The sequence below is a fragment of the Eschscholzia californica genome, unplaced genomic scaffold, assembly GCF_041429995.1.
Source record: "Eschscholzia californica isolate CP2 unplaced genomic scaffold, dmEscCali1.0.p SCAF_4, whole genome shotgun sequence".
NCBI lineage: Eukaryota > Viridiplantae > Streptophyta > Magnoliopsida > Ranunculales > Papaveraceae > Eschscholzia > Eschscholzia californica.
This window is the reverse complement of record NW_028238461.1, coordinates 1,322,305-1,346,749: the sequence shown is the minus strand read 5'-3', so window position 1 is coordinate 1,346,749 and position 24,445 is coordinate 1,322,305. Positions and strand designations below refer to the sequence as shown.

The 24,445-nt window shown below is 35.9% G+C and overlaps 4 protein-coding genes across 9 annotated transcripts; 2 read left to right on the top strand and 2 right to left on the bottom strand.

Annotated features, from left to right (window-relative positions):
* Window positions 1-278: 278 nt before the first annotated feature.
* On the bottom strand, window positions 279-3,565 carry LOC147541315 (uncharacterized). 2 transcript variants are annotated; one of them, XR_015223666.1, is made up of 2 exons: window positions 1,952-3,486; window positions 279-1,684 (listed from the first exon to the last, which is right to left on the bottom strand). XR_015223666.1 is itself a non-coding variant. In XM_086636270.1 (2 exons), exons 1-2 carry the CDS (start codon window positions 2,757-2,759, stop codon window positions 708-710), a joined length of 528 nt encoding a protein of 175 aa, XP_086492396.1. In that variant the 5' UTR covers window positions 2,760-3,565; the 3' UTR covers window positions 279-707. The 2 variants fall into 2 exon arrangements, 1 of the variants encoding a protein (XP_086492396.1); XM_086636270.1 differs by having other exon boundaries at window positions 279-757; window positions 2,282-3,565.
* A 5,293-nt stretch (window positions 3,566-8,858) lies between these two features.
* On the top strand, window positions 8,859-12,527 carry LOC147541314 (argininosuccinate lyase, chloroplastic-like). The gene is made up of 7 exons (XM_086633807.1): window positions 8,859-9,276; window positions 9,787-10,050; window positions 10,256-10,372; window positions 10,721-10,869; window positions 11,203-11,494; window positions 11,736-11,900; window positions 12,019-12,527. The coding sequence occupies exons 1-7, from the start codon at window positions 8,941-8,943 to the stop codon at window positions 12,265-12,267; spliced, it is 1,572 nt and encodes a 523-aa protein (XP_086489933.1). The 5' UTR covers window positions 8,859-8,940; the 3' UTR covers window positions 12,268-12,527.
* A 264-nt stretch (window positions 12,528-12,791) lies between these two features.
* LOC147541313 (uncharacterized protein At4g38062-like) lies at window positions 12,792-16,473 on the top strand. The gene is made up of 2 exons (XM_086633806.1): window positions 12,792-13,215; window positions 13,550-16,473. The coding sequence occupies exon 2, from the start codon at window positions 13,585-13,587 to the stop codon at window positions 16,384-16,386; it is 2,802 nt and encodes a 933-aa protein (XP_086489932.1). The 5' UTR covers window positions 12,792-13,215; window positions 13,550-13,584; the 3' UTR covers window positions 16,387-16,473.
* A 3,888-nt stretch (window positions 16,474-20,361) lies between these two features.
* On the bottom strand, window positions 20,362-24,200 carry LOC147541312 (pentatricopeptide repeat-containing protein At1g08070, chloroplastic-like). 5 transcript variants are annotated; one of them, XM_086632760.1, is made up of 4 exons: window positions 22,768-24,200; window positions 22,170-22,684; window positions 21,636-21,674; window positions 20,362-20,745 (listed from the first exon to the last, which is right to left on the bottom strand). In XM_086632760.1, the coding sequence occupies exons 1-2, from the start codon at window positions 24,153-24,155 to the stop codon at window positions 22,681-22,683; spliced, it is 1,392 nt and encodes a 463-aa protein (XP_086488886.1). In that variant the 5' UTR covers window positions 24,156-24,200; the 3' UTR covers window positions 20,362-20,745; window positions 21,636-21,674; window positions 22,170-22,680. The 5 variants fall into 5 exon arrangements, with proteins under 5 accessions (XP_086488886.1, XP_086488884.1, XP_086488883.1 ...); XM_086632761.1 differs by lacking the exon at window positions 20,362-20,745 and having other exon boundaries at window positions 21,207-21,674; window positions 22,768-23,665; window positions 23,774-24,195; XM_086632758.1 differs by having other exon boundaries at window positions 20,362-21,150; window positions 22,170-24,200.
* Between the last annotated feature and the right edge of the window lie 245 nt (window positions 24,201-24,445).

The following is a 24,445-nucleotide window of genomic DNA, read 5'->3' as shown; positions in this document are numbered from 1 at the left end:
AGCAAATATTAATAATAATCATTTCACTTCTCGTATCAAATTTCAAACCTAAAATAGCAATGGAAAACATCAACTAAAGAAAGTACAGAAAATCAGAAATACTATTTAGCCTAACCAAAAGAAACCCGAATGGCCCATCTAGACTAACTTGCTGGCATCATGTGCAAATTTGGCTCCCAATGGCGCCACCTTTTGTCCGGCCAAGTAGCTTGGTTGTAAAAACCAAAGAGTATTTGAGTGGGGAAACATTAAAAAGAAAACATAGGCAAATACCCAAGTTACAAACAAGAGAAATTTGTATTTACATGATAAGCGAGTTCCATAATTTACAAAGTTGAGCTTGCTTTCTTTCTTTTCTTTTCTTTTTCGGTAGATAGATATTTTCAGCAAGTTTTCTTCCATATATACAAGAGAAATATATACACTAAGTTTTAGTAGAAGATTTTGAATAATCAAAAGTTTTGATCTGTCTTCTACTCTTCTTCACTCATTCATCAAAAAACTAGGGTTCTCTTAAGCAGTGTGATTCTCATCCTTCTTTCTTAAGTCCTTTCACTTGTAGCTGCTTCATTTTCACCCTTCCTTTATTCACTCCCACTTATGAACACCACAAACATATATATAGAAACAGAGAGAGAGAGTAACACGTCTACTCACACACGATAAACGGAACTATAAAGACAGTGAAGTTCTTGCTGATCCAAGTCTCAGCTGTTCTGGATAGAGGTAAGCCACTGTTCCATGAACTTCTTACTCTCTGCACAATAATGAAATCGGAGCTAAGTTTTTCGGTTTCGGGCTAAGAGAATTATGTCAAGGCGCTTAATGTACACATGGATTTTGTTCTGTGAATTCATTTCTTTCTTATCCTCATATCGAAATAAGGGAACCATTTACGCGCATTCGACATGTTGATTGATATTCTAAATAGGAAAGAAAAGAAAACTTTATATACACATAAAAATTGTTAAAATCCATTAGGACCACAAAGTGCTTTTCTTCTTTTTTTGGTTAAGATACTAGTAAAGAAAAAGAGATTATCTATTTTCAGACAATGAACAACTCTAGAACAAGAGAAAGATGAGATGACGTAAAAGTAAGAACTACAAGTTGGATGATTTGTCCCTAATTTTGTATGACCCAAAGATAACATCGAATCTTTGTCCTAATCAAGTACTTCAAATATTTCAGATAAACTATGACATAAATATCCATTTACATATTCATAATTGTGACGACCGCGCCTAAAGCAGTTATTGATATTGTTTCCACTTTAGACACCGAAGCCCAATCGCAATGACTACTAATGGAGGCTCCTAGATCCCCAGCCAAAAGGCCTCGACACTTACTACAAGCTTGAGCTCACACCATAGCAGTTATCGATATTGTTCCCATTTAGACAGTGAGGCCTAGTCGCAATGAGTATTGTCGGAGGCTTCGTGAGCCCAGCCAAAAGGCCTCGACACTTACTACGAGCTTAAGCTTGCACCTATAGCAGTTATAGATATTGTTCCTGCTTTAGACACTGAGCCCTTATTGCAATGAGTACAGGCGGAGGCTCCATGGGCGCAGCCAAAAGGCCTCAACATTTACTACGAGCTTGAGCTCACACCTATAGCAGTTAGCAGTTACCGACACTTACTATGCGCTCACACCTATAGACACAGGGTCGGCCCAAGTATATCTGAGGCCCCAAGCGAAATTAAAAATTGGGGCCCCATACAATGGATATTAGAAAAAATTAAATAAAATTTAAACAATGCAAAGGGTAGGAGTCGAACCGTTGACCTTTTATCCAAGATCTAAACTCTTTATCACTACGCTACGTCTTAAATTATGTTTGAAATTGGTCAAAGTATAATTTGTTTTACGAAATTTACATATGAAATAGGAAACATGAGGCCCTTGATTATTTGGGGCCCAAATCGACCGCTTTGGTGGCTTTGGTCACGGGCCGCCCCTGTATAGACACCGAGGCCCAATCGCAATGAGTACAGGCGGAGGCTCCATGGGCCGGCCAAAAGGTTTCGACACTTACTACGATGCGCGAGCCGCTCAGGCTTCAAGACACTCTCCCAATCTATGTCTAGAGATATCACATCACTCACCCTTGCCATTTAACAATTCAATTTCTAAATGAGAATTAGAAATATTTCATTTTACCCTAAACCATTCAATCAAATTTCATCAATTAAGAATTCAAAACCACAAACAAGAAACTAAAATCACAAGTGAGTACTATTAAGAACTAATAAAAGGTTGAATTCTTTTGGGATCTTACCAGCTGAGTATTCATCAGTAAGCTCAACAATGGCACCCAAAATTCTGTTGTTCCTTGAAGTACTATCAACAATCTCTGTTTGTGGAGAATGCCCATAACAAGGTACCAAAACTGCAAAACTACTCTCAGATTCATCATCACTTAAGAAATCAGGGGCATGTGGTTCCATCCAACCAATTGAATAATCAGAATCATCTGATTCTGATCCTGATAAACACCCACCATCAGATGGAACTAAAACCAAATCATATTCTTTATCAATTCTTCTTTCTTCTCTACTTTGCCATTTCTTCTTTGTTCTTCTTGAAGTTGAGTTCATTTTCACAGAAGAAACCCTCAAAGTTTCATTTTCTCTCATACCCATGTTTAATTCCATGGATGAGTTTGAATTTGAAGAAGAACCAGTTGAAATATTAGTGGGTTCATGTTCTTTTCCACCTCTCAACCACCAAGACAAATGAGTAAAGGCTAAAGCCATTTTTGCCCTATAAAATTTGCCCTAATTTGGGATCAATTAATTCTGAGTTTGAATACAAAATTTGAAGAATTTCAGTACCAATTAGGGAAATCAAAACTTAGAGAGAGAGAAACAAAAAGGGTTAATTCAACTTGGGGAGGAGGAGCAGTTGAGATTGAATTCAATGAACTAAAGATAATAAACTGTTCTTAACCACAAACACAAAAAGCTAAAACGCCAAAAGAAAACCTGAAAAATGAAAAGAAAGAAACACTTTTTTTTTTAACATTAGAAAACAAAATCATAATAAATATTCCATCTTTAAAAGCAAATCTTACAAATCAAAAGTTAAATAATAAGTTGACCTAATTCTTTTTTTTTCTCTGATTTAGGTAAAAACTGAAGCTTTCTTAGAAACCAATTACTTATTCTCTTCAATACCCAAGTTTTAAAAAACCCTAGATTTTGCCTTCTTCTATGTGAAGGTTCCAATTAGACACAGAAAATCAAAATATATATAATCTTCAAGTGGGGAAAATTAGATTAAATAATCTAAAAACAACAGCAAAAATATAAATTTTTGAAGAAGAAAGCTAAAAGATGATGGTAAGTATCTTGAATTCATAAGCCCCCCACTTTGTTTATCTTCCCCTTCTTCTTTTTGTTTCTCTCTCTAAAATCTTCTTCTTCTTCTTCTTCTTCAAACTCTGTGTCTTTCTCTCTCTAGATTGTGTGTCTGTGTATGATCAAGTCCTTGTAATTTCTGCAGTTTTAATAGGCCCTGGGGTTCTGCCGTGTGGATTTCACCAAACCCATATCTAAGGGTTGAGTTCTGGCAAGGTATTTAAGCCGCTTAATAGCCCTTAGATTTTTTACTTTGCTCTTTCAATAATTGAAGGTCGATGCTAAATGCACCTAGACGAATTTTGACATGGTATCCAATAGTCCTAAACGTCACGAACAAATGCATAAAATTAAATAAGCACTATAATTACCATCATCTCACGTACTTTGGACTTAACCAACCAACCAACTGGCCGTTAGCCAAGCAGTTGTTGGGCCAACGAATCGTGCTACCAACGAAGGGAGGGTCTGCTACGGTTATTCGGGCAGTTGGAGGTCTCGAAAGTTGCGAGTCCTTGACACGGCATGAGCGGCAGTTCACACTCAAAAACTCTTCCGACACGAGTTTTAGTCGTTGCGTTGTTGTTCGTTTCTCCGCTTCGGTAAAAAGAAAATCTTTTCCTTTATGACAATGGCATTACGAGCTCAACAAAGTCGTTTGTCACCTCGATGTCATCACATCCTGGGGTTGAAAAAGGTCCTAACGGTTCAGTTGTTCGCCAATTCAAGTGGTACTTTTAGGGGGTTGGAAGCATCGAATGCCCCTTGGGGGTTTCTCTTTTTTTTTTTTCTTTCTTCTGTCTTTCATTTTTAGTTTGATTTTCATCTAAGATCTCTACATAATTCCTAGATTTCAATAACATTCCTAAATTTTTTCATGTTTTAATATCGCTACCGTTTATATTTTGTTGTTTAAAGAAATAGACGGAGGAAAGACTTCAAATGATTGTTTTTGTTAAAGATCTTTTCTAAAAATCTTACTCTCTCCGTCTTGTTTTGTTTGTAGTTTTGGGAAATTCAACTTATTAAGAAGACCTTATTTATTACTGACAAAAAAGATACAATTTCCAAAACTACCTTCATTTAATATAGAGTATTTCACTAAATATATCATTGGTAGAAGTGTAGAACCAATTAGAACCTTTTATTGATATTGAAAGTAAAGGGTAATTTTGGAATTCCCATCATTTTATTATTTTAATGAATGTTATAAAAGAAAAATTAACAAATATTTTGAGACATCAATAAAATGAATAACAACCAAACAAAATGGGACGGAGGGAGTAATATATTTGATTATTTTATCCTGAAACCTAGTGTTTAAATGGTTTTTAAAGTGGTGAAATTTGCAAAAAATGTTTCTTAATAATTTTGGGTTGATTTCGTGTGGTTTTATAGTGATTTATGAGTAGTATAGACGAGAACAACTAGAAACAATTTCTGCAGGAAAAAAAAAAAACATAACTAGAAACAATTTTCTGAATTGTATAGGACTGGGCAGTCTAATAACATAAGCAAGTTGCTAGACTAACCCCGGTTAGACAATAAGCACGCTCTCTGGTTAGCCAGTTAGACAGTCCGAAGGCAAAAAGATTTCAGAGTCCTAAAGCCATCACCAATGGTAGGCGCCACCCGCCCAAAATTTGAATTTTAGGCTTGTTCTCTGCTTCAATCTCAACCTCTTGGGGTTGAGCTTAGGCTCAACTCTAAGAGTGCCTTCAGTCGCCTCGACATATTGAGTCAACTGAAGGCACTTCACATGACCGTTGGGAGTCCCTAACGGTCATGTAAACATTAAATCATGGTCGTTGGATGTGCTCCAATGACTATATTTTTTTTTTCTTAAAAAAATGTAATTAGGTTTTATTTTTTTTTACTATCTAATTAGTTTTTTTTACGTCCAATGAGTTTTTTGTTTCTGTTTTTTTTAAGTTTTTTTTTTTAAATTATTTCGAAAATATTTCACACACGTGTTTCGCACATACAAAAGATCACACACATTTTTTGCACATCCACAAAAAACCATACACGTGTTTTCCCACAAGACAAATTTTAGTCTTAAGCCCCTCTTGAGTCGGAGTTTATTTTTAAGGCAGAACTGAGACATTTAACTTTGGGTTGAAAAGGCGGGTTTTTAGTCCCAAGTCAGTCTTGAGTTGGAGTTGCTCCAATAAAATCTTCTGGTCAAAGTTGATTGCCCCAAGTGAAAAGATCTGTCTGACCGCTTATAACACTTTACTCTAGTGATTACTCAAAAGAAAAAAAATACTTCACTCCAATGTCCTTAGCAACACTTATCATCGAATTAGACATTATTTTAGAACTTTTCTTTGAGGCAAAAGTTAGTTGCACTTTAGGTTTATTGTGTAACTGTAGTAAATCTACTCCGAAAGATTGGAAATCACACATTTGATTTTCACTTGAGGTAGAAATTTATGATTTATCGAAACAATATATTTTTTTTTTGTTGAGAATTTATTGAAACAATATAGTTCTGGTTGTAAATGATGACTAGCTTTTGAATGAGGGTCTCGTGCTTTAACAAAAAGGAAAAAAGTTATATGTGCATAAATCTTACACTCCAATTACACCTACTTCTTTGGTATCTCATGTTTTCTTTTTTTTTTGAGAAATTTGGTTTCTCATGTTATAATGTTTAATAATGCAATCATCCTCATGGGAAATCAAATTATTCTACCTACCTAAATATATCCTCATGGATTAAATGGATCATTTGGATAGCTTGACTAAATGAGAGAAGCCTAATCAAGGTGATATAAAATCTTGACAAATTGGAACCCAAGTGATTTATATTGTGAACTGTGAAGAGAGAGAAAAAAAATCAGATCTAAGAAGGTTAGAAAAAGGAAGAGAAAAAGGCCAACTTTTTATTCCACAAAAGAAGACAGAAAAATTAGGTTTTTGTTGTGTTCTCTCATTCCCCCTCCTTAGATATATTCTCAACTAGAAAAAAGTAGTTGTTTTGGTTTGTCCTTCCTCTTCTTGTAAAGAATGGCTGAGAAGTGAGAAAGGAGACACTCAAGATGGCTTTTTTTTTTTTGTAAGAATTTTGTTCTCTTTTGCTTTTTTTTTTTTTAATTGAAAAAGCTAAAATTAATTTTCATATGAGATGAGCCCACCCTTGACCACACAGTAATAGGTGGTTTTTGTTCAATATATATGATTCATCAAATAAAATATTTGTGATTTGTATTGATGGAAGATGACATATTTTACTCTCTTTGTTCTCATAGTCTTTGAAGCATCCAACTAGTTTGCAAAGTACTCCTTCTATTGGACATGGTATTTGGGGCGATGGAAAGTATTTACTCCCTATATCATGTTTATACGTTCGTATGTTCTTCATTAAAGAAAAATAGAGGGAAGGATTTGGATAGAAATACTTTCTGTTGGAATCATTTCTTTTATCAAGTGGACGATTGAAAATCTTACAACTATAGAAACAAAATTTTAAATATTTCGTCCAAAGTCCAAATAAAGGAAAATGCATAAAGAAAAGGTCAATGCTACTAATACAATTCTCTATCACCTACTCTTTCTCTTTCCGTGAAAGAAACCAATTTTAAATGGAATAACGGAAACATTTCGATCTTGCTTCTCTCAATATGTACCTCTAATATTTTTTAAAATTTTTATTGATATACCTCTTTCATATAAGGAGTTCGATCCACAAAGTTGTTTAATATGTTAATAATTCAGTTCTTTATTTTAATGTGTTTTTTTTTTTTTTTTTTTTTATAATTTCATTACTCAGTTGACATAGATCAAGTTTTCTTGATGAGTACTCCATCTTTGAGTAAAGAGGAAGGACAGACACAATTGAAGTTTTTCTAAATGGAGAAAGAGAGAGAGGTCTGGACCAAAAAAATAAAGAAATAGCAGCCTGGACTTTAATAATTTATTTTATTACTTTACCACGTCAGGGGTTGTAAATCTTATAAAATAGAAAAGAGTATACAATATAATGTGAATTTCGTGTTTCACATTTGAAAAATCACCGCTGACTCACTAAAATTATGTGCATTTTGTGTCACATTCGAAAAGATTCCTTCCAATCTTTAGAACCCAATACCCATTCATCTATGAGGAAAACTCAATATTCATATTTCCTCTATCACATCTAAGAGCATCTCCAATGCAATACTCAACTTACAAAACTCAATTTGACACATAGGACTACTTGAATTTTCGACAAAATACACTCTCCAATGCAACACTTAACTAGAGTCTCAATATGATGTGGCAACAATAAATATGAGTATTTTAACATTTATTGTTGTATCTCAATTGATCCACATCAACATTTTATATAATAAAATAAGAACCAAAGGTAAATCTAAAGTAAATGTTGAGTTTTTTTGGGTGTTGCATTGGAGGTGAATTTTAAATTGAGTATCTCAATAGTGCAACTTAGGGAAGAGAAACTCAACTCATACTTGACCCATTAGATTAATTGAATTTTTGTTGAGTGTTGGATTGGAGATGCTCTAAAGAATTATATTTTTTGTTTTGAAACTAACTAAAGAATTATATTTTTTGTTTTGAAACTAAAGAATTGTACTTCAGTATTGAAATTTTAAAAAGCAATTCACAAGAAAAAACTACAATTTCCAACCATTGAGATGAAGATTACTTAATAAAACTATTTACAGTTCAATGCTACCTTACCTAGATAGCTTTGCACTATTCAGTAATCCCTAGTTTAAAAAAAAAGTGGAAAATTGGAAGAGAATAAAGATTGAACAATGTTAACCTGTCGTGTCCATCTCTCAAAAAAAAAAAAAAAACATGCCATGTCCATCTCCACCATAAATCTTATGTTTTTGTTAGGATGTATATTTTCGACCCGAAATATTCTTACTCATGAATTATTACGTGATACTAATAATATTTAAATACTTACACAAGAATAAATTAGATAATCAATCATTTTGTATGTTTTTTTTAATGAAATAATCATTTTGTATGTTATAGAGAAATAAATAGAAGAATGTCACTCTTAGAAATGATGAAAAAAAATTACTGGTGCATTATAAGTGCAAAAAAAGAAAAGAAAATAAGTGATGAAAAATACGTTACTAGTGGCGTTATAAGTGCAAAAGAAAAAAAATCAAACATGTTGTAAACAATCCTACATCGGTGATGAGACAGAATGTGGTACTCTTCTTAAGAGATTAAACACCCAGAAGTCCAAAGTAGACTGGACACTAGCAGACTAGAAGGCTGGCTCATATCATCCCATACCACTTGTCTGCACGATTCACTCTACTTGGATGTGGTCTTGGGGGGTGAATTGTAAACAATTCCACATCGATAACGAGACGGAGTATGGTGCTCTTCTTTAGAGGTTAGACATTCTTCTCTGTAAGGTACAAAAATGGCTAGAAGGTCGGTCCACGTCATCCCATAATAAAACCCCTTTTCAGAAATGATACATTTTTAAGTTTTAAGGGCAGACAACCTAAATTTATCTCTCATTAGTCGATCTCTAAGGCTTAAAGAGTATAGAGTGAGAAAGAGATGGAGACCTCTTAACAAAAAAAAAAAAAAGAAAGAGATGGAGACAATGTCTACCTTGATGAACTCACAACTACTGTTACTAGAACATAGAACAACAACAATCTCTAACCCTCAAAATCAAACCAGATTCTTGAGAAGAAAAGAAAACAAGTTTAGGGTTTCTTGTACTTCTTCTGAAATCATGAAAGACTCAATGAAAGATTTATCAGTGAATAAACAAAACCCAAAAGAGGTTAAATTATGGGGAGGAAGATTTGAAGAAAGTGTTACAGATTCTGTTGAGAAATTTAGTGAGTCGATTTCTTATGATAAAGCTTTATATAAGCAGGATATATTGGGAAGTAGGGCTCATGCTTCAATGCTTGCTCATCAGGTTTGAACTTCATTTTACATGTTTAATTTCATCCACCCATTTTTCATCTTGAGGTATTAATTTGTAATTAAGGGTTTAGGGTTTATGTGTTAATTGGTATTGAAGACTTCAAAATTCATGGAAGATGATAAATGGGGTTTCCCTCTTTTTTTGTTCTTCCGAGTGAAGTTTAGTATACTAACATACTTGGGTTTATGCAAAGGTTGAAGCTTTTTGGATTTAGGGTTTCATTCTTACATTGTTGCAAGTGGGTTTTAATTATTTTTAATAGATTTTTGGTGTGGGGAATTCCTTTTGAATGTGCATTGCATTTTATGAGAAGGTAAATGTAGAATAGACAGTTGAAGGTTGAAGCTCATAGTTTGATTGGCTAAGATGAACTTAAAAAGATGAAATGTTTATCGACTTTTTGGTTAGGGAGAATAGTAGAAAGAAGTTGCATAAATTCGAAAGACATGATTCTATAAGTTATGGGTTTCTTTGTTTGCTAATTAATTTCGAAAATTGTAGGGCTTGATGACAATTAGTGATAGGGATAGTATACTAAAAGGTCTTGATGAAATAGAGAGGACCATTGAAGCTGGTGAATTTGTTTGGAGAACAGATAGGGAAGATGTTCACATGAACATTGAAGCAGCACTTACTGATCTGATTGGTGAACCTGCAAAAAAGCTTCATACAGCTAGGAGCCGTAACGATCAAGTTGTAACAGATCTTCGGTTGTGGTGTCGCGATGCTATAGATAAGATTCTTTTGTCCATCAAACGTCTACAGGTTTGATTCGTTTCTTCCTTTTACTATTCGGTTTGTTATTTAGCTCTTACTTTATGTCGGAACACTATTTCCTCGAAGTAACAACAGTTTTAGGACCTTCTAGCTTTGTCATCAAAGTAGTAGCTTTGTCATCAAAGTAGCGCATTTGAGATATCTTTTGTTTGTTATTCTCGTCCTTTGAAAAATTCTGTCGTGTAATTTGCAGGTTTCTCTAGTAATGCTGGCTAAAAGAAATGAAGGTCTTATTGTTCCTGGCTATACACATCTACAACGAGCTCAACCTGTTCTACTCCAACATCTTCTCTTGTCATATGTTGAGCAGGTTTAAATTGATCTTACTATCTAATTGATGATTTTCTGTTCAACTTTTTCGCCAAATATTGAGACTTTGGATAGATCGATGGAGCAGTTCGCAAATGTACTGATTTTCAACCCGTATTGTTTCATCTGGTAACTTGTTCCATCTGGGTCAAGATTTTTCTCGTCTCTTTAGTGCTGGACAGTTGAGGCACTATCTGCTTAATAATTTATTTGCCTTCATAAGTTATATTACTTCCTTTTGTCGACTAATCAGAATACCCACTTATGCATAGCTGGTAGTTGACATTTGTTTGTTGAACACTTAAACTAATGAGTTGTTAAGTGAGACACTTATGTCGATGTTTTGTAGCTAGAACGAGATGCTGGGCGTTTAGTAGATGCCCGAGGTCGGCTGAATGTCTGCCCTCTAGGAGCATGTGCATTGGCGGGTACTGGCCTCCCTATCGACAGATTTATGACTTCCGATGCTTTGGGCTTTACTGCACCCATGAGAAACAGGTAATTCTATCTCGAGCCTCTGTAGCCACTGTTTCCAAAATATCGGCACAATAGCTCTTCTGCAGCATTTGCCATCTCTCATGTAAATGTAACTCTTCGTATGGTAACTATCATCCATTTGCCGTTTATGGAGTCCCCAAGGCGGAACTACCAGCAGCATCGAGTTCAATAAAGTTTTAGATGTACCTTCTAAGGGAAGTCATATTCGCTTGTTTTGTGTTATAGTCTGGTTCAAATACATACTGGGGAATTTGTCCGAAGATTAGATTGTTTTCATGAGTTCCAGCATCTTCTTCACTCAACTGACTAGTTTCATTTCCTTGATTTTAACAGCATTGATGCAGTTTCAGACCGAGATTTTGTTCTAGAATTCTTGTCAGCAAACTCAATAGCAGCTATTCATCTTTCTCGACTTGGCGAAGAATGGGTTTTATGGGCATCAGAGGAATTCGGATTCCTCACCCCAAGTGATTCAGTCTCTACTGGTAGTAGTATCATGCCTCAAAAGAAGAACCCAGACCCAATGGAACTCGTTCGTGGAAAATCCGCGAGAGTTGTTGGAGACCTCGTAACCCTTCTTGTACTTTGCAAAGGACTCCCACAAGCTTACAATCGCGATCTACAGGTAGGGCTTCCCATATACAAACTTCTTTCACATTTGTGGCCAAGTAGCGGTTACCAACGGGCCATGACCGTGCTCAAGCGGACCGCTGGCCCAACACGACCTGTTTGGAAACAGCTGCTCCTACCCACCATGGCCAAATGAGTCGGGACATTCCAGGGGGCTCTGGCACACTTCCCTGGTGATCTCTTTTTCGATTCACTATATGCTCTTGAAAGTAAAAGATCTTTATCACTTGATGCAGGAAGACAAGGAACCTCTATTCGACAGTGTTAAAACACTCACTGGAATGCTTGAAGTATCAACAGAGTTTGCACAGAATATTACATTTAATCGTGAAAGAATTCAGAAATCTTTACCAGCCGGTCATCTTGATGCCACTACACTTGCTGATTATCTAGTAAACAAGGCATGTCTAATCTTTATGCGAGAAAAAGGCTCGTTGTTCTTTATAAACTGGAGGCTAATTTTTTTATGTTCTTGAAGAAGATTAACCCTGATTTTGTTCATTTCTTCCTTTCATGCAGTATGTACCATTTAGGACTTCACATGATATAGTCGGAAGAGCAGTCGCATTATGCGTGTCAAAGAACTGCCAGCTCCAGAACTTGACCCTCAACGAGATGAGAAGTATAAATCCGATATTCGAAGAGGATGTTTATGAGTATCTTGGTGTAGAGAATTCAGTCAAGAAATTCTCTTCATATGGATCAACTGGTTCTGAATGTGTAGCTGATCAACTCAGTTTTTGGATCAACAAACTTGACATGGCATAAACATCAATATCATTCACGACGTCCACGAGCAGTTTACGCATACCATTAGATGCATAGTGAAGTCGACTTGCCATCTCGATAAGCATTTTGAGTGACTCTAGTTATAGAGTAGATAGGAGAAAAAAAATCATTATGTAATTTTTCATCTTTGATTAATTTGATCCTGGAAGATGGATACTCTTAATGTTCCTTTTCAGTGGATGGACTGGAAGAGTCTTCAGACTAGTACTATTTGAATGAATAATTAGGGTTTGGGCCTAGTGTTTATCTCCTAGGGAAATTTTCCGAAAACGGGATGTTTCAAATCTGGGGTCTCTCTAATGGAAAGATATACATGTTACCACCACTTGATCATGCTGGTCCAAACAAACCAACCTTGACCAAAGAACTCTGCCCCTTGCTCCTGCCCGAGTAGCCGAAGAACATTGGCGGGCTTGGGTGGATTTTGGATACTGTGTTTTGCTCTTGCTCGATACTACCAAAAAGCCAACAAAGATATAGAGTAATCATACAAGCTTGCCTGGATTTTGGACATTGTTTTTGCTCTTTCTTGATTAGATTCAACCTGAAAGCGGACAGAAATAAAAAGAACTCCACCCATTGCTCAGAGTAGCAGGAAAAAACTGACGGGCTTTGACGAATTTTGGGTAGTCTGTTTTGCTCTCGTTCGACACGATTCAACCTGAAAGCAGACATAGATAGAAAGCACTCATACGGACTTGGGCGGATTTTGGACATTGTTTCTGCTCTTGCAGTTAGTCAATTTAGCTTTTGGCACCTCAAACTAAATTAACGCCGTCTAACTTCCGTTAAATTGACGAAATTCAAACTTTTAAAAAGAAATTTCCGCCTTTCCAACGAGTTCCTCCTGAAACTTGAGAAGATTTCCCTCGCTTCTTCACTCATCGATCGGAACCCTAAATCACCGTCTCAGGCGTCTACAAACAGGTACTTCAGGTTTATGAGTTCCATTTCTGTTCATGAACTTTCTCATCTAGGGTTTTCGTTCGAATCATTTTAGCAAATTTGATCCTTTTTCTGCTCTGGTTTGCCCTACTTTTCTTCTATTTTTCCTCTCCATTTTCTAGAGAGAGAGAGAGAGAGAGAGAGAGAGAGAGAGAGAGAGAGAGAGAGAGAGAGAGAGAGAGAGAGAGAGAGAGAGAGAGAGAGAGAGAGAGAGAGAGAGAGAGAGAGAGAGAGATTACTGATAATCAAATTAGGTTTTATGGAATGCTTAGGGTTTATGGGATAATCTGAGTGATTTCAGTTTTTTTTCTTTCAGATTGTTTATATCATTATTACTGTTAATCAAAAGAAATGGAGAAGCTTTACAAAGAGCTAGATGATGTTAAAATTGAAAAGGAGAAGATTACTGCTGATTATCGAATTAAAGCGGATTTATTTGAGAATTTGAGGAAAATTCACAATGAACAATTAGTCCAACTCAAAGAAGCAAAACTAGAGATTGAGAGGCAATTAGAAGAAATAAATGTAAAAACAGAGGAAATCTCGGTCACTAAGAAAATGTATGAAGATGTTAAAAAAAGTTTGAATGAGAAAGAATCTGTTCTTACTCATCTGAGTTCTTCTAGTGAGAAATTAAAAACTGATTATGGAGAAAAGTTGCAGAAATTGGAAGCGGAAAACAAAGATTTGTTGGGTGCTTTAGATGAGGCAAATGCGAAAAGCATCGATCACGAGCAGAAGATCGAAAAGTATATAGAGGAGATCGAAAGTCTGAAGGTGCGTCTAAATGTTTCACAAAAGAAGTGTTTAGAAGTAGAGCAAAGGGCTAATGAATCTAAGGAACAGAAACCGGACATGTTTATGGAAGTAGCAGAGGAAAATGGGAAGCTCAAGGATCAGCTTAAATGGAAGAGAGAACAGTTCAAACATCTCGAAGAAGCTCATGATAAGATTCAAGAACAGTTTCGTGTGAGTAAGAAGGAATCGGAGAAAGAGAAATCAATCCTCGTTAATGAAATTTCCTCGTTGCAGTCAAGTTTGGATTCTCAGACTAGAATCTCCGAAAGCCTTCAAGTGAGGTTAGAAATGTGTAACCAAGCTCTAGCACACGAACAAACTCGAAGAAAATTGCTCGAAGTTCAAGTATCTGAATCAAGAGCATGTTATGAGAATGTTTATGCAGATTACCAAGAGGCAAAATCGAAGATTGAAAGCTTGATGACTCGGAGGGAGGAAGAAGTTGCATCTCTTAGAACTTCGTTGGACACTAAGCAAACCCTTTGTAAAGAGATGGAATACAAACTTAGGCTTCTTGAGGAAGAGAATCGGGAGTTGAAGGAGTCTCTTAAAGAACAGCGAGAAGCCCAGATTCAAGAATCTGGAGCTGCTTCTTCCCTTTCGATGTTGCGTATCAAGCTTAGAAATTTGGAACAAGTACACAAGGAATGTTCTGAAAATATGAAACTCAGAGAAGCTGAATGGAGTTCTCAACTTGAAAAAATAGCGAAGGATTTAACTAACCAAAGATCTGAATTAGATTGCAAAGATAAACAATTGCAGGAACTACAGATGAATTTGGAAGATTACCATTCTACGATGTTAAAGTTAAAGCTTGATTACGAAGAAATGTCCGTGTCGCTTATGGTATATAAATTGGGGTATTCAGATGCTCACTCAGATTTCTCAAATTCTAAAGTTGGGAAAGAAATGAACAATTCCCAGACAGATATACGAGTAGCTGATCTGATAGAGCAGTTGGAGCAGAAGAATAGTTCCTTGGCGAAAGCCTTCAATGAAATTGAAAAAAGTCGCGAGATTATATTGTCATTAGAGAAGAAGATTGAGTCATTGAATGGAATTGACCAACAATGCATTTTGATGCAGAAAGAGCTCCAAAGGTGTAAAGGGTTGCTTGAAGAATCATTTCAGCAGCATTTACACTTAAAGAAACAAGCTTCGTATATGGAAAATTTAGTAAGAGAAGATTTAGGAAAAGTTTCTGATGCTTTAGATGAAGCAAATAAAGAATTGCAGGAAAGAACCAGTGAAGAAAGTGAGACAGGATTCGAGTTAGATGGATGGAAATCTGTAGCTGAACGTCTGAAAGCTTGTCTCAAAGAAAATCATGAATCTCGTAAAGAAATGGAAGATTCTTTGCTAGCACATATTGAGATGCAGCAGATGCTCGAGCAAGAGAATGGCTCTCTTATTATGAAGGCAGAAGAAAAAGATAAAATCGTCGACGATCTACAACAACAGGTTGTGTTACTCCAGAATGAACTAGAGAGAGAAACTATGGCTTTGGCTGAAATGGAGGCACGGAATATCTCCGAGCAAGAGAAAGAGGGAATTCTTCTTCAGACTCTAGATGAAAAGGAGAAGAATATATGCAATTTACAGCAACAGATTGCTTGTTTGGAGAATGATTTCATGGCAAGAGAGTTCGAAGCTGCCGTCCTTACTCAAACGAAGGAGCAAGATAGAGATAGACTTCTCCTAGTTATAAGAGAGAAAACCCAGTTAATAGAGGATCTCAGTTACCGCATAATGTCAATTCATGAAGCTTGGAAGAAGATCACAGAAGTTGCAACTGTGGGTGAACTACAGATTCAGTTGAAGAGCTTGATTATCGTCGAAATGGAAGAAGAAATCAACAATTTAAGAAATAAATTGGATTTCCAAGCGAAATCATTGTCTTGCTCGAAGCAAAAAGAAGAGCATATTCAGTTGGAGACTAAAAAGGTTATTGGTCAACTTGAAAACCAACTGAGAACTTCAAAAGCCATTACCTCGAAGCTCGAAGCTGAGAAAGAACTTCTCTTTGATGAACTCATGAAGCTGAAATCAGTGAAGAAAGACTTGATAGACTATATTGACGAATTATCTGACCAGGTCAATGAGTTTTCTGATAAGGACACCGAGCTTATGAGCAAGTTAGAGAAGATAATTCATGGCGTTCACATAGAAAACGAACTGGCGACTGATTTAAAGGCAGATGAAGATGAGCTCTATGACATGAACACAGAGAATGTAAATCCAAAATTTTCTTCGTCTGGGAAGAAAATCAAAGCGCGTGAAATCAGCAAAAGGACCAAGCTTACAAATGCCCATCTTCCGGATCTCTTTGGGAATCTCAACGTGCCCGATATGTAAAATTCTGTGCTGTTCCTGGAAGGTACAAGGAGATACTTGATCCTTTTACTATTCAACCTTAAAATTGATATAGAAACTCTTCACAAATTTATCCATGTTCTTCACTATTTGCTGTTTTTGAAGCTTTAGCTTCGGTATACTGAAGAACGAAGCAGCTTTATGTTGTATAACAAAGCTTTTCTACTGAACCAGTACTCCAGAAAGAACAAAACTTTGAAACCCTGAACTCTGATTACATAGAGTTTATACAACACTATTCCAATACTACAAGAACGAAACCCTAGACTTTTCTACTGAACTAGTACTCCAAAATGATCAAAACTTTGAAACCTTAAACCCTAAATTTAAAAGTTTCATACTAGGGTTTCTCTCCTAATATACTTACCCAGAGACACAAATTGGGTTTGAGCTAGGAACAAAAACCCAAGATGGGTAATTGAATCTAACATTATTATGAGTAATATTGTACTGATTTAGACCACAACTAAGAACATCATCTCAATTTTCTAGCCATGAATGAAGCACCAAGAAATATATGACAAAAATTCATATCTTCCATAACATCAACAAGATATGTTTCTAGTGTAATTCCCTTTTAACCAAGAAGAGCAAGCAATATAAACAAAGAGAACATAGAAAACAAAAAAGTGGTACTCTTCAATTTCATAAATTTGTCTCTTCATATATATAGCATTCTAGATTTCAAACTCTTAAACCCTAAACCCTTAAGAGAAAAGCAATATAAACAAAGAGAGAACATAAAAAAACCAAAAAAATAGTACTTATCAATTGATAAATTTGTCTCTTCGTATCACAATCTAAATTTCAAACTCTTAAACCCTAAACCATCCAAATTACTCAAAATAAAAAACAAAAACTACCATCTCCCACCACCACAACCATCATAAATCAACTCTTCCTCTTAATTTCTTTCCTTGTGATAGCTCCTGAAACATGAATTGGAGTTGATCTTGGAACAAAATCCAATGAAGAAAGAGTAATTCTAACCCCATTGTGTTTGACAACATAGCAATTAGGGTAAGCATGATATTCAGCTTCATTATCAGATAACCATGACATACCCAATAATATATGACAGATTAAACCTTCCATAACATCACATAAGATTTCAGATTTATAATAATTACCAATAGTGATAGGAACAAGACATTGGGTAGTAATCAATTTTTGATCTTGGGTTATTATAGGAACAGCATAATAAGGAGAAGGATGAGGAGTTACTTCTAGGTTGAGTTTTTGAATTACTAATGGAGATACAAAATTTGAGACATTACCCATACAAACCCTAACATCACAGATTTTTTCCCCATTAACTAGTGCTCTAGTCATGAATGGAAAAGATGTATTGTCTACTGGTATGTCTGGGTCACAATGGTAACATCTTTCTATTAATGGCGGCCCTTCCATTGGGTGTGTTATGATTTCATTGGTGTTATGATCCATAGAGTAGAGACAAGGAAAGATAGAAGACAGTGGAGAGAGAGAAACTTGAGGTTGTTTGGGTTGAGACAAGTTGAGAGTAGAGGAATTCTTGGGGTATGTTTTTATACAATTTCACTATAAAACTCTTGGGGGAGCGCCAATAACACTTTTGGGGGCGCGTTTAAAACTTTCCAAGAGAGATTTTAGACGGGAAAGGACTTGTAGGCGCTCCAGAAAATTGTCACAGGCCCACCCTTACTATTAGCGACCCACAGTCAGGGCATTCCGAGGGCATACAGATTGAGTGAGCCTAATTCGTGTTGGATTAAAACAACACATAACTCAAGCCAACCCGAGTAGCTCCCAGTCTGGCCTGTCTGTAGGGCGCTAAGAGTGAATGACAAATTTTCGGAGTGCCAAGAAGGGACCTATGTTCGTTACAAAATTCCCGTCACATTGAACTGTTTCACACGTTATTAACAAAGAAGACTAACCTGGACTGCAGTCGCTTTCTCAAAATAAAACAAAGAGACTAGACACGTCTACTAGAAAGGGCACCAAATGGAAGAACAACCGGGAAGGTCTATAGGCCCCTCCAAATTATGTCATAGACCCGCCCCTCTTACCACTGCCCATGGGCAATTCGACGGCATTTAGGTTTACCTGAGTCCGAACTTTGCAAACTCAACACTTGAAAGACCTACTCCATGTGCCTTGGACTGCCCTGTTCTAGGGGCGCTAAAAGAGATGGTAGCCTTAAGGTAAATTTTTGGAGCGCCTATAGACCTTTGCTTATGTCTACCTAAAATTAGACCAACAACCGAGCAAAAAATCATCTTTGATAGAAACATAAGCCGAAAAAGAGAAATTTTAAGAGAATTGAATCCTATTACTAGGATCAATAAATGAGATTTGTGTTTAATGTATACAAAAGAACCACAAATCGTATGATCAATTGAAAATAGAAACTTTTGATATGTGTTGGTGTTATTGTTATTTATCTACGTAAACATTTCTGGATTGATTGAAGGTTGAAGTGTGTACGTTGTGATGTGGTTACGGGAGAATTATAATAGAGGTATCATTTTGGAGTTAAATGGTAGTAATTCATATAAGAAACCGTATAAAACAAACATGATAGTTTATGAGAAAAAAAAGTTTGTTTTTGTTTTAAGAGTAAGATCTAGTAAAGAAATTTAGTATAAAAATGTGAAACAAAACCAACCGTGCACTAAAGAAGCCATCATGTTTATAGTCCTTTTGAATACTTTTTTTTTTTTTGTTAAAGATCCTTCTGAATACTACTACCTACAAAAGTACTACTTTACGATGGAAATATGAGATGAGGGCACGAGGGCCTGTCTCCCACAAACAAAATTATAAAAAAACGTACGTACTTGGTAGAATGTCACGTGTAATCGGAAAATACCATTGTCCGATTTCAAAATTGATTCAATTTGTCTCCTTATTCATGTCGATAAAATAAAAATATTTTTTTCAAATATAAAATTTCAAAAAAAAATTGTGAGTTTTATTAAATATCTCAGTACCACAATCATATATAAATTTTCTTTATTTTCAGGCAATTTTAAACAAGTTTTCTTTACCGAATTACTGTGGATACCTGAATGTCAAATATGGCTCGTCATGTTGTACCAAAAATGAAAATATCTCATCATAATCTATCTTCCGGAGCATAAATGATTCTCTCGTCTCCTTATTATCGGCTTAATCTCTCATCTCTTTCTCTGTCACATAAATCACTCTATATCTTTCCTTCTGTTTCTACTAGATCTCTCTATGTAAGAGGTTGGCTCTTCCTCATATTCTCCATCACTATTCTGACAAATGGAATGGTCTCTTTCGTCGGAACCTCATTTGTCTGAGATGAATGAGGAAAGTTTCAGGCAGAAGTCATGAGGATTCCGTGGCCAATTTCGTGGAAAATGGGCAAAAACCTTTCGAGGAGGGTTTCACCCCAAGTCTTCCTCGTAGAATTCATCGGAAACCCTCCTTGTAGAATTCCCCCGAAACCTACCATTTCGTCTGAGATGAAGGGATCTCCCACGAAAGGAACTCTTTCTTCGTCGGAGCAGTGGGTTAGAGAGAGAGAAGTTTAGCTTAGGCGAAACAAAGGAATTTTTTTTCACCCATCGGATAGATAATTTTTTTATTAAATTGCATCCACGTCCAACGGTTGGATATGCAATCATTTTTTTTTGTTTGAAAATTGACAACAATGGTCATTACAAAGGGATTGATACATTGATACAATATAATAATCACGAACATTGTTGAATTACTACTGGCCTAAAGTCGGCGAAATTAATGGCCTAAAGCCGACGAAACTAAATGATCTAAAAATCCACATAAACTATTTTATTTATACCTAAATTCAATATTCCTGGATTTGCACTTTCATTGGAGCAAACCTGAGACCTCTGCATTGCGGAGTAGATGCGGGCTACCAGTTTTGGCCATATGCAATCATTTCTATGACAACTGATACCTCAGAGACAATTAAGCCTCATATATGTAAATTAAACCCTTATTATACCAATAGATATGAGATTCATCCCGCCACAGTCACAGAGGTGAGAATTGAGATTAACAAACATCTAAAGAAAAATAATACAACTAAGTTTTAATTAGATTATTCTGTTTCCTTCATTTCTTCATCAGGAATACCAATTGGGTCTGCTGCAACTGGAACAGAGTCAGTGGAAGAACTAGTACTAGTAGTAGTAGTATTAATTGAGGATGGTGGTGGGGGTGGTGGTGGTGGTGGAGTAATTCTTCCATCAATGCAAGAAGAACATTTTCCTTCTACCGAACTTTCAAAATCGTATTGCCCAAGTCCTCTAACTCTTCTTCCTGAACAAATTCTTCCAACCATTCCAGCTATAAACCCTAATACTGCAATTACAACTACAACAGCAATTACACTTCCAACTGATCCATGATGTGACTGACTACTTGTATTAACTTGTTCTGATATACCCATGGGTGGTGCTAATTGTTCTTCTTGATCTACTGGGACTGACATTTTAGAAATCAAGATTAGTGAAACCAAAAAGATATACTTTTTTTTTTTTTTTTTTTTTTTTTTACTTCTTCTCTTGATTTTGGGTTTGAAATTAGGGATCAAATTGTAGAAATTAGTTCATGGGTTTTGTGATTATAGGAGTAATCAGAAAAGGGTAGGTGAAAGATGAGAGTTTGGGAGGTTTCAAGGGGATAAAGGATTATGAATTGAAAATAAAAGCAGCTGGAATCCCGATACTTGAATTGTAGAAAGTTATGGAGTTTACCAGTGTAAACCTAAAGAGAGAAAGTGGGTAAAGCACAAAGTAGAGAGAGAGAGAGAGAGAGAAACAAGAGAAAAACTGAAAGTATATATTTGTCTGGAAAAAAACCTTTCAAGTATTTTTAATAATCTACACTTAAGAGCCACTCTATCATTCATCCAATGGTGCAGATTCAACCCTAGAAGTGAAGATAATCTAGTACATCACCTTCATGATTACTTGAATAATTCCACCAAATAAGGCAACAACAATTTTTAATGATTGAACCCAATATATACTTAGGGGTTTATGTTGGTTACCAGCAGATTTCTTCTAATGGTTCTCAATGTGAGAAACTACTAGTCTACTACTTAGGTCCTTGGGTGTTGATACTTGATAGATATCATATAAGGATTATGATTGAACTGGAACTAGTTTGATCAAGTTCTAGATCTAGGACACCAAAATTGACATAGTCGACGTAGAGAAATCGCGATTATATGGTTAGATTGTACGTACCCTTGTGCTATTGTCAAGCGGTATCGATCCATCACATCCCTATTAAACAAGGAAGAGAAAAGAAGAGTTCAAAGTACAAGTTATCATAACTTAGTTGTATAAATCACCATGAATGTCTATAACATGTGGTCTTAAGGTACTATCATCTTAGATAATGGTTCGAAACTTACCCCTGGTTAAACTTTTCAAAGTTTCTTCTGAAAGTTAAGAAACTTGATTATAATGCAAAACGGAAGTGCGTAAATAAATTGAAGAGAATGTGGGTGAAAGTACCATTAGAGTACATTCTATGTGAAAACGACTAGACGAGTCTCTCAAAGGGTCAGGACTAAAGAGAGCACCGAATTTAAAACCAAGATACCCAGTTACAAGTCAACATTGAGAAGTAAAGCTTTTGATTGCTAGTGAGGCTGATTCTTAAATATAGATGTATGAACGTGGAGAAGACAACGATTAAGCTATATGATTTTGAAGTTTTAGCTAGCAATATTTTTGTGTATAAGCAAATCGAAATATATAAGTTGATATTTTTACCTCCTATGTTTTATGTCATCCCACCAGTGAGTGTGCTCTCTATTATCTCTTGTTCGACGAGCATGATGATACCTTTCTCATTACCCATTCGACTCCTTTTGCTATTTGAACCTGGTATCTTCTAGATGGCATGAATTGGCAATTACATGGTCTTATTGAGCAACTACTGTCAAATTCGTTTCTGATTCACTCATATTCGACAACTTCATTATGCTTTCTTTCCACTTCAATCCAACTGTACCCAGGGGTTCTTTGTGAAACATTGTGCTTCATTGTCACTCTTGTATTCTCAACATCTTCCCACCTTTTTGTGCCCGCGTATATGTTCGATAAAAACACGTAATTTTCGTCATTCGATGGTTCCAATTTTGCGAGTTGCTTAGCTGCGAATTCCCCAACAACGGTGTTCTTATGGGTTGTACAAGCTCCAAGTAAAGATCCCCAAACAGTTCTATCAGGTTCCATTGGCATGTTATCGATGAACTTTTTAGCTTGTTCTATCAATCCTGCTCTACCTAGAAGATCAACCATGCACGCATAATGCTCAATTTTAGGTATAATATTATATTCTCTAGTCATTGAATTGAAAAATGCATACCCTTCGTGGACTAAACCTCCATGTGAACATGCCATTAGTATAGCCACAAAAGTAACCTCATTTGGGCAATTCCCATTTTTCAACATTCCCCCAAACAACGAAATTGCTTCATCGAAATGCCCGTTTGAAGCAAACCCATTAATCATAGCACTCCAAGCAACAACATCTCTTTGATGAATTCTACTGAAAATTCGGTACGCATCTAGAAGGCTCCCACATTTCGTATACATATCAAAGAGAGCAGTTTGTATTGAAATATCAGTTTTGATTCCCATCTCATTTATTAGATAATTAATCTCCTTTCCTTTCTTAAGAGCTCCTAATTGAGCACATGAAGAAAGAACACTAAGAAATGTAACTCTACTAGGTTCTAACCCCATCTTCTGCATTTCTTTGAAAGCTTCCAAGGCTTCCTTTGCATAACCATTCTTGGCATACCCATTAATCAAAGAATTCCATGACACAATGTCTCTACCACTCTGCATTCGTCTAAAAATTTCACGAGCTTCGTCGACAAATCCACTTTTTATGTACATATCTAACAACGATGTCAAGACAATTGTATTGATTTCGATGCCATCCCTAACCATTAAATCATGAACCCATCGTCCCATTTCTACATCTCCCAATTGTGAGCAAGCAGAAATCACACTAACTAATGTTACTTGATTTGGTTTCACATTATCTTTCTGCATTTGATGAAACAGTTCTAAAGCTTTCTCAGGAGCTTCGTTCTGAGCATAACCAGCTATCATTGCACTCCACAAAACAACATCAGCACTTTCAACTCTTTCAAAAACTGATTGAGCTGAAATCAAATCACCAACACTAAAATACCCAGAAATCATTAAAGTATGAGAGATGACATCTCTCTGAGGCATTTCATCATACACCTTCCCTGCTTCATGAACACATTCACATTTTGAATAAAATTCAACTAGACCATTTAGAACATAACTATCAGATGTAAACCCTAATTTTACAATATGGGTATGAATCAGTTCACCTTCTAATACATCCTTCAAATTACTACAAGCTTTTAAAACAAAAGGGTGGGTGAGATGGTTAACTTCAATACCATTTTGATGCATATGAGAATAGTAAAGAATTGATTGATGATTTTGTTGATTTTGGGCAAATCCCCTGATCATAGAAGTCCAAAGAAAGGAGCTTTGATGTGGGGTTTGGTGAAATATTGAAGAAGCAAGGTCCATTTGATTGCATGAGTTGCAGAAATCAACTAGCTTGGTAGAGAAAAAGCTGGAGTTCTTGAAGCCACTTGTGAAAAAGAAGGAAAGAATTTGGTAGAAATGACGAATATGAGTAGTTGATTTGAGGAAATGGATACATTTTTCTTCAAGGTTTAGGGAGGAGATTGATGATTTCATTAGTTTAGATGGCAGAGACAGTTTTGCTCTCACGCCAATATTGTGTAAGGTATTTGTGACATTACGAAGTATTTGTTATTTAAGGTAATTCGTGACGGTAGTGGGTATTGTATGATGGTAGATGTGGGTATTTGTCATGGTATAATGTAGTTGTGAATTGTGATGGTACACAAAGTATTTGTGAAGGTCTTTAAGGTACTTTTGTCAATATATATAAGGTATTTGTGACGAGGTACATGGATTTTGTGATGGTACATGCGTATTGTTCTGGTACATAACATTTGTAACAG

Bases quoted from the DNA above. Each gene is read 5' to 3' on its own strand.
- LOC147541315 (XM_086636270.1), bottom strand. From the start codon at position 2,759: ATGGCTTTAGCCTTTACTCATTTGTCTTGGTGGTTGAGAGGTGGAAAA. The intron at 758-2,281 runs GTAAGATCCCAA...ATTATTGTGCAG, and splicing joins TACTGATGAATACTCAGCTG to AGAGTAAGAAGTTCATGGAA.
- LOC147541314 (XM_086633807.1), top strand. From the start codon at position 8,941: ATGGAGACAATGTCTACCTTGATGAACTCACAACTACTGTTACTAGAA. The intron at 10,373-10,720 runs GTTTAAATTGAT...GATGTTTTGTAG, and splicing joins TCTTGTCATATGTTGAGCAG to CTAGAACGAGATGCTGGGCG. The intron at 11,901-12,018 runs GCATGTCTAATC...CCTTTCATGCAG, and splicing joins CTGATTATCTAGTAAACAAG to TATGTACCATTTAGGACTTC.
- LOC147541313 (XM_086633806.1), top strand. From the start codon at position 13,585: ATGGAGAAGCTTTACAAAGAGCTAGATGATGTTAAAATTGAAAAGGAG.
- LOC147541312 (XM_086632758.1), bottom strand. From the start codon at position 24,155: ATGAAATCATCAATCTCCTCCCTAAACCTTGAAGAAAAATGTATCCAT.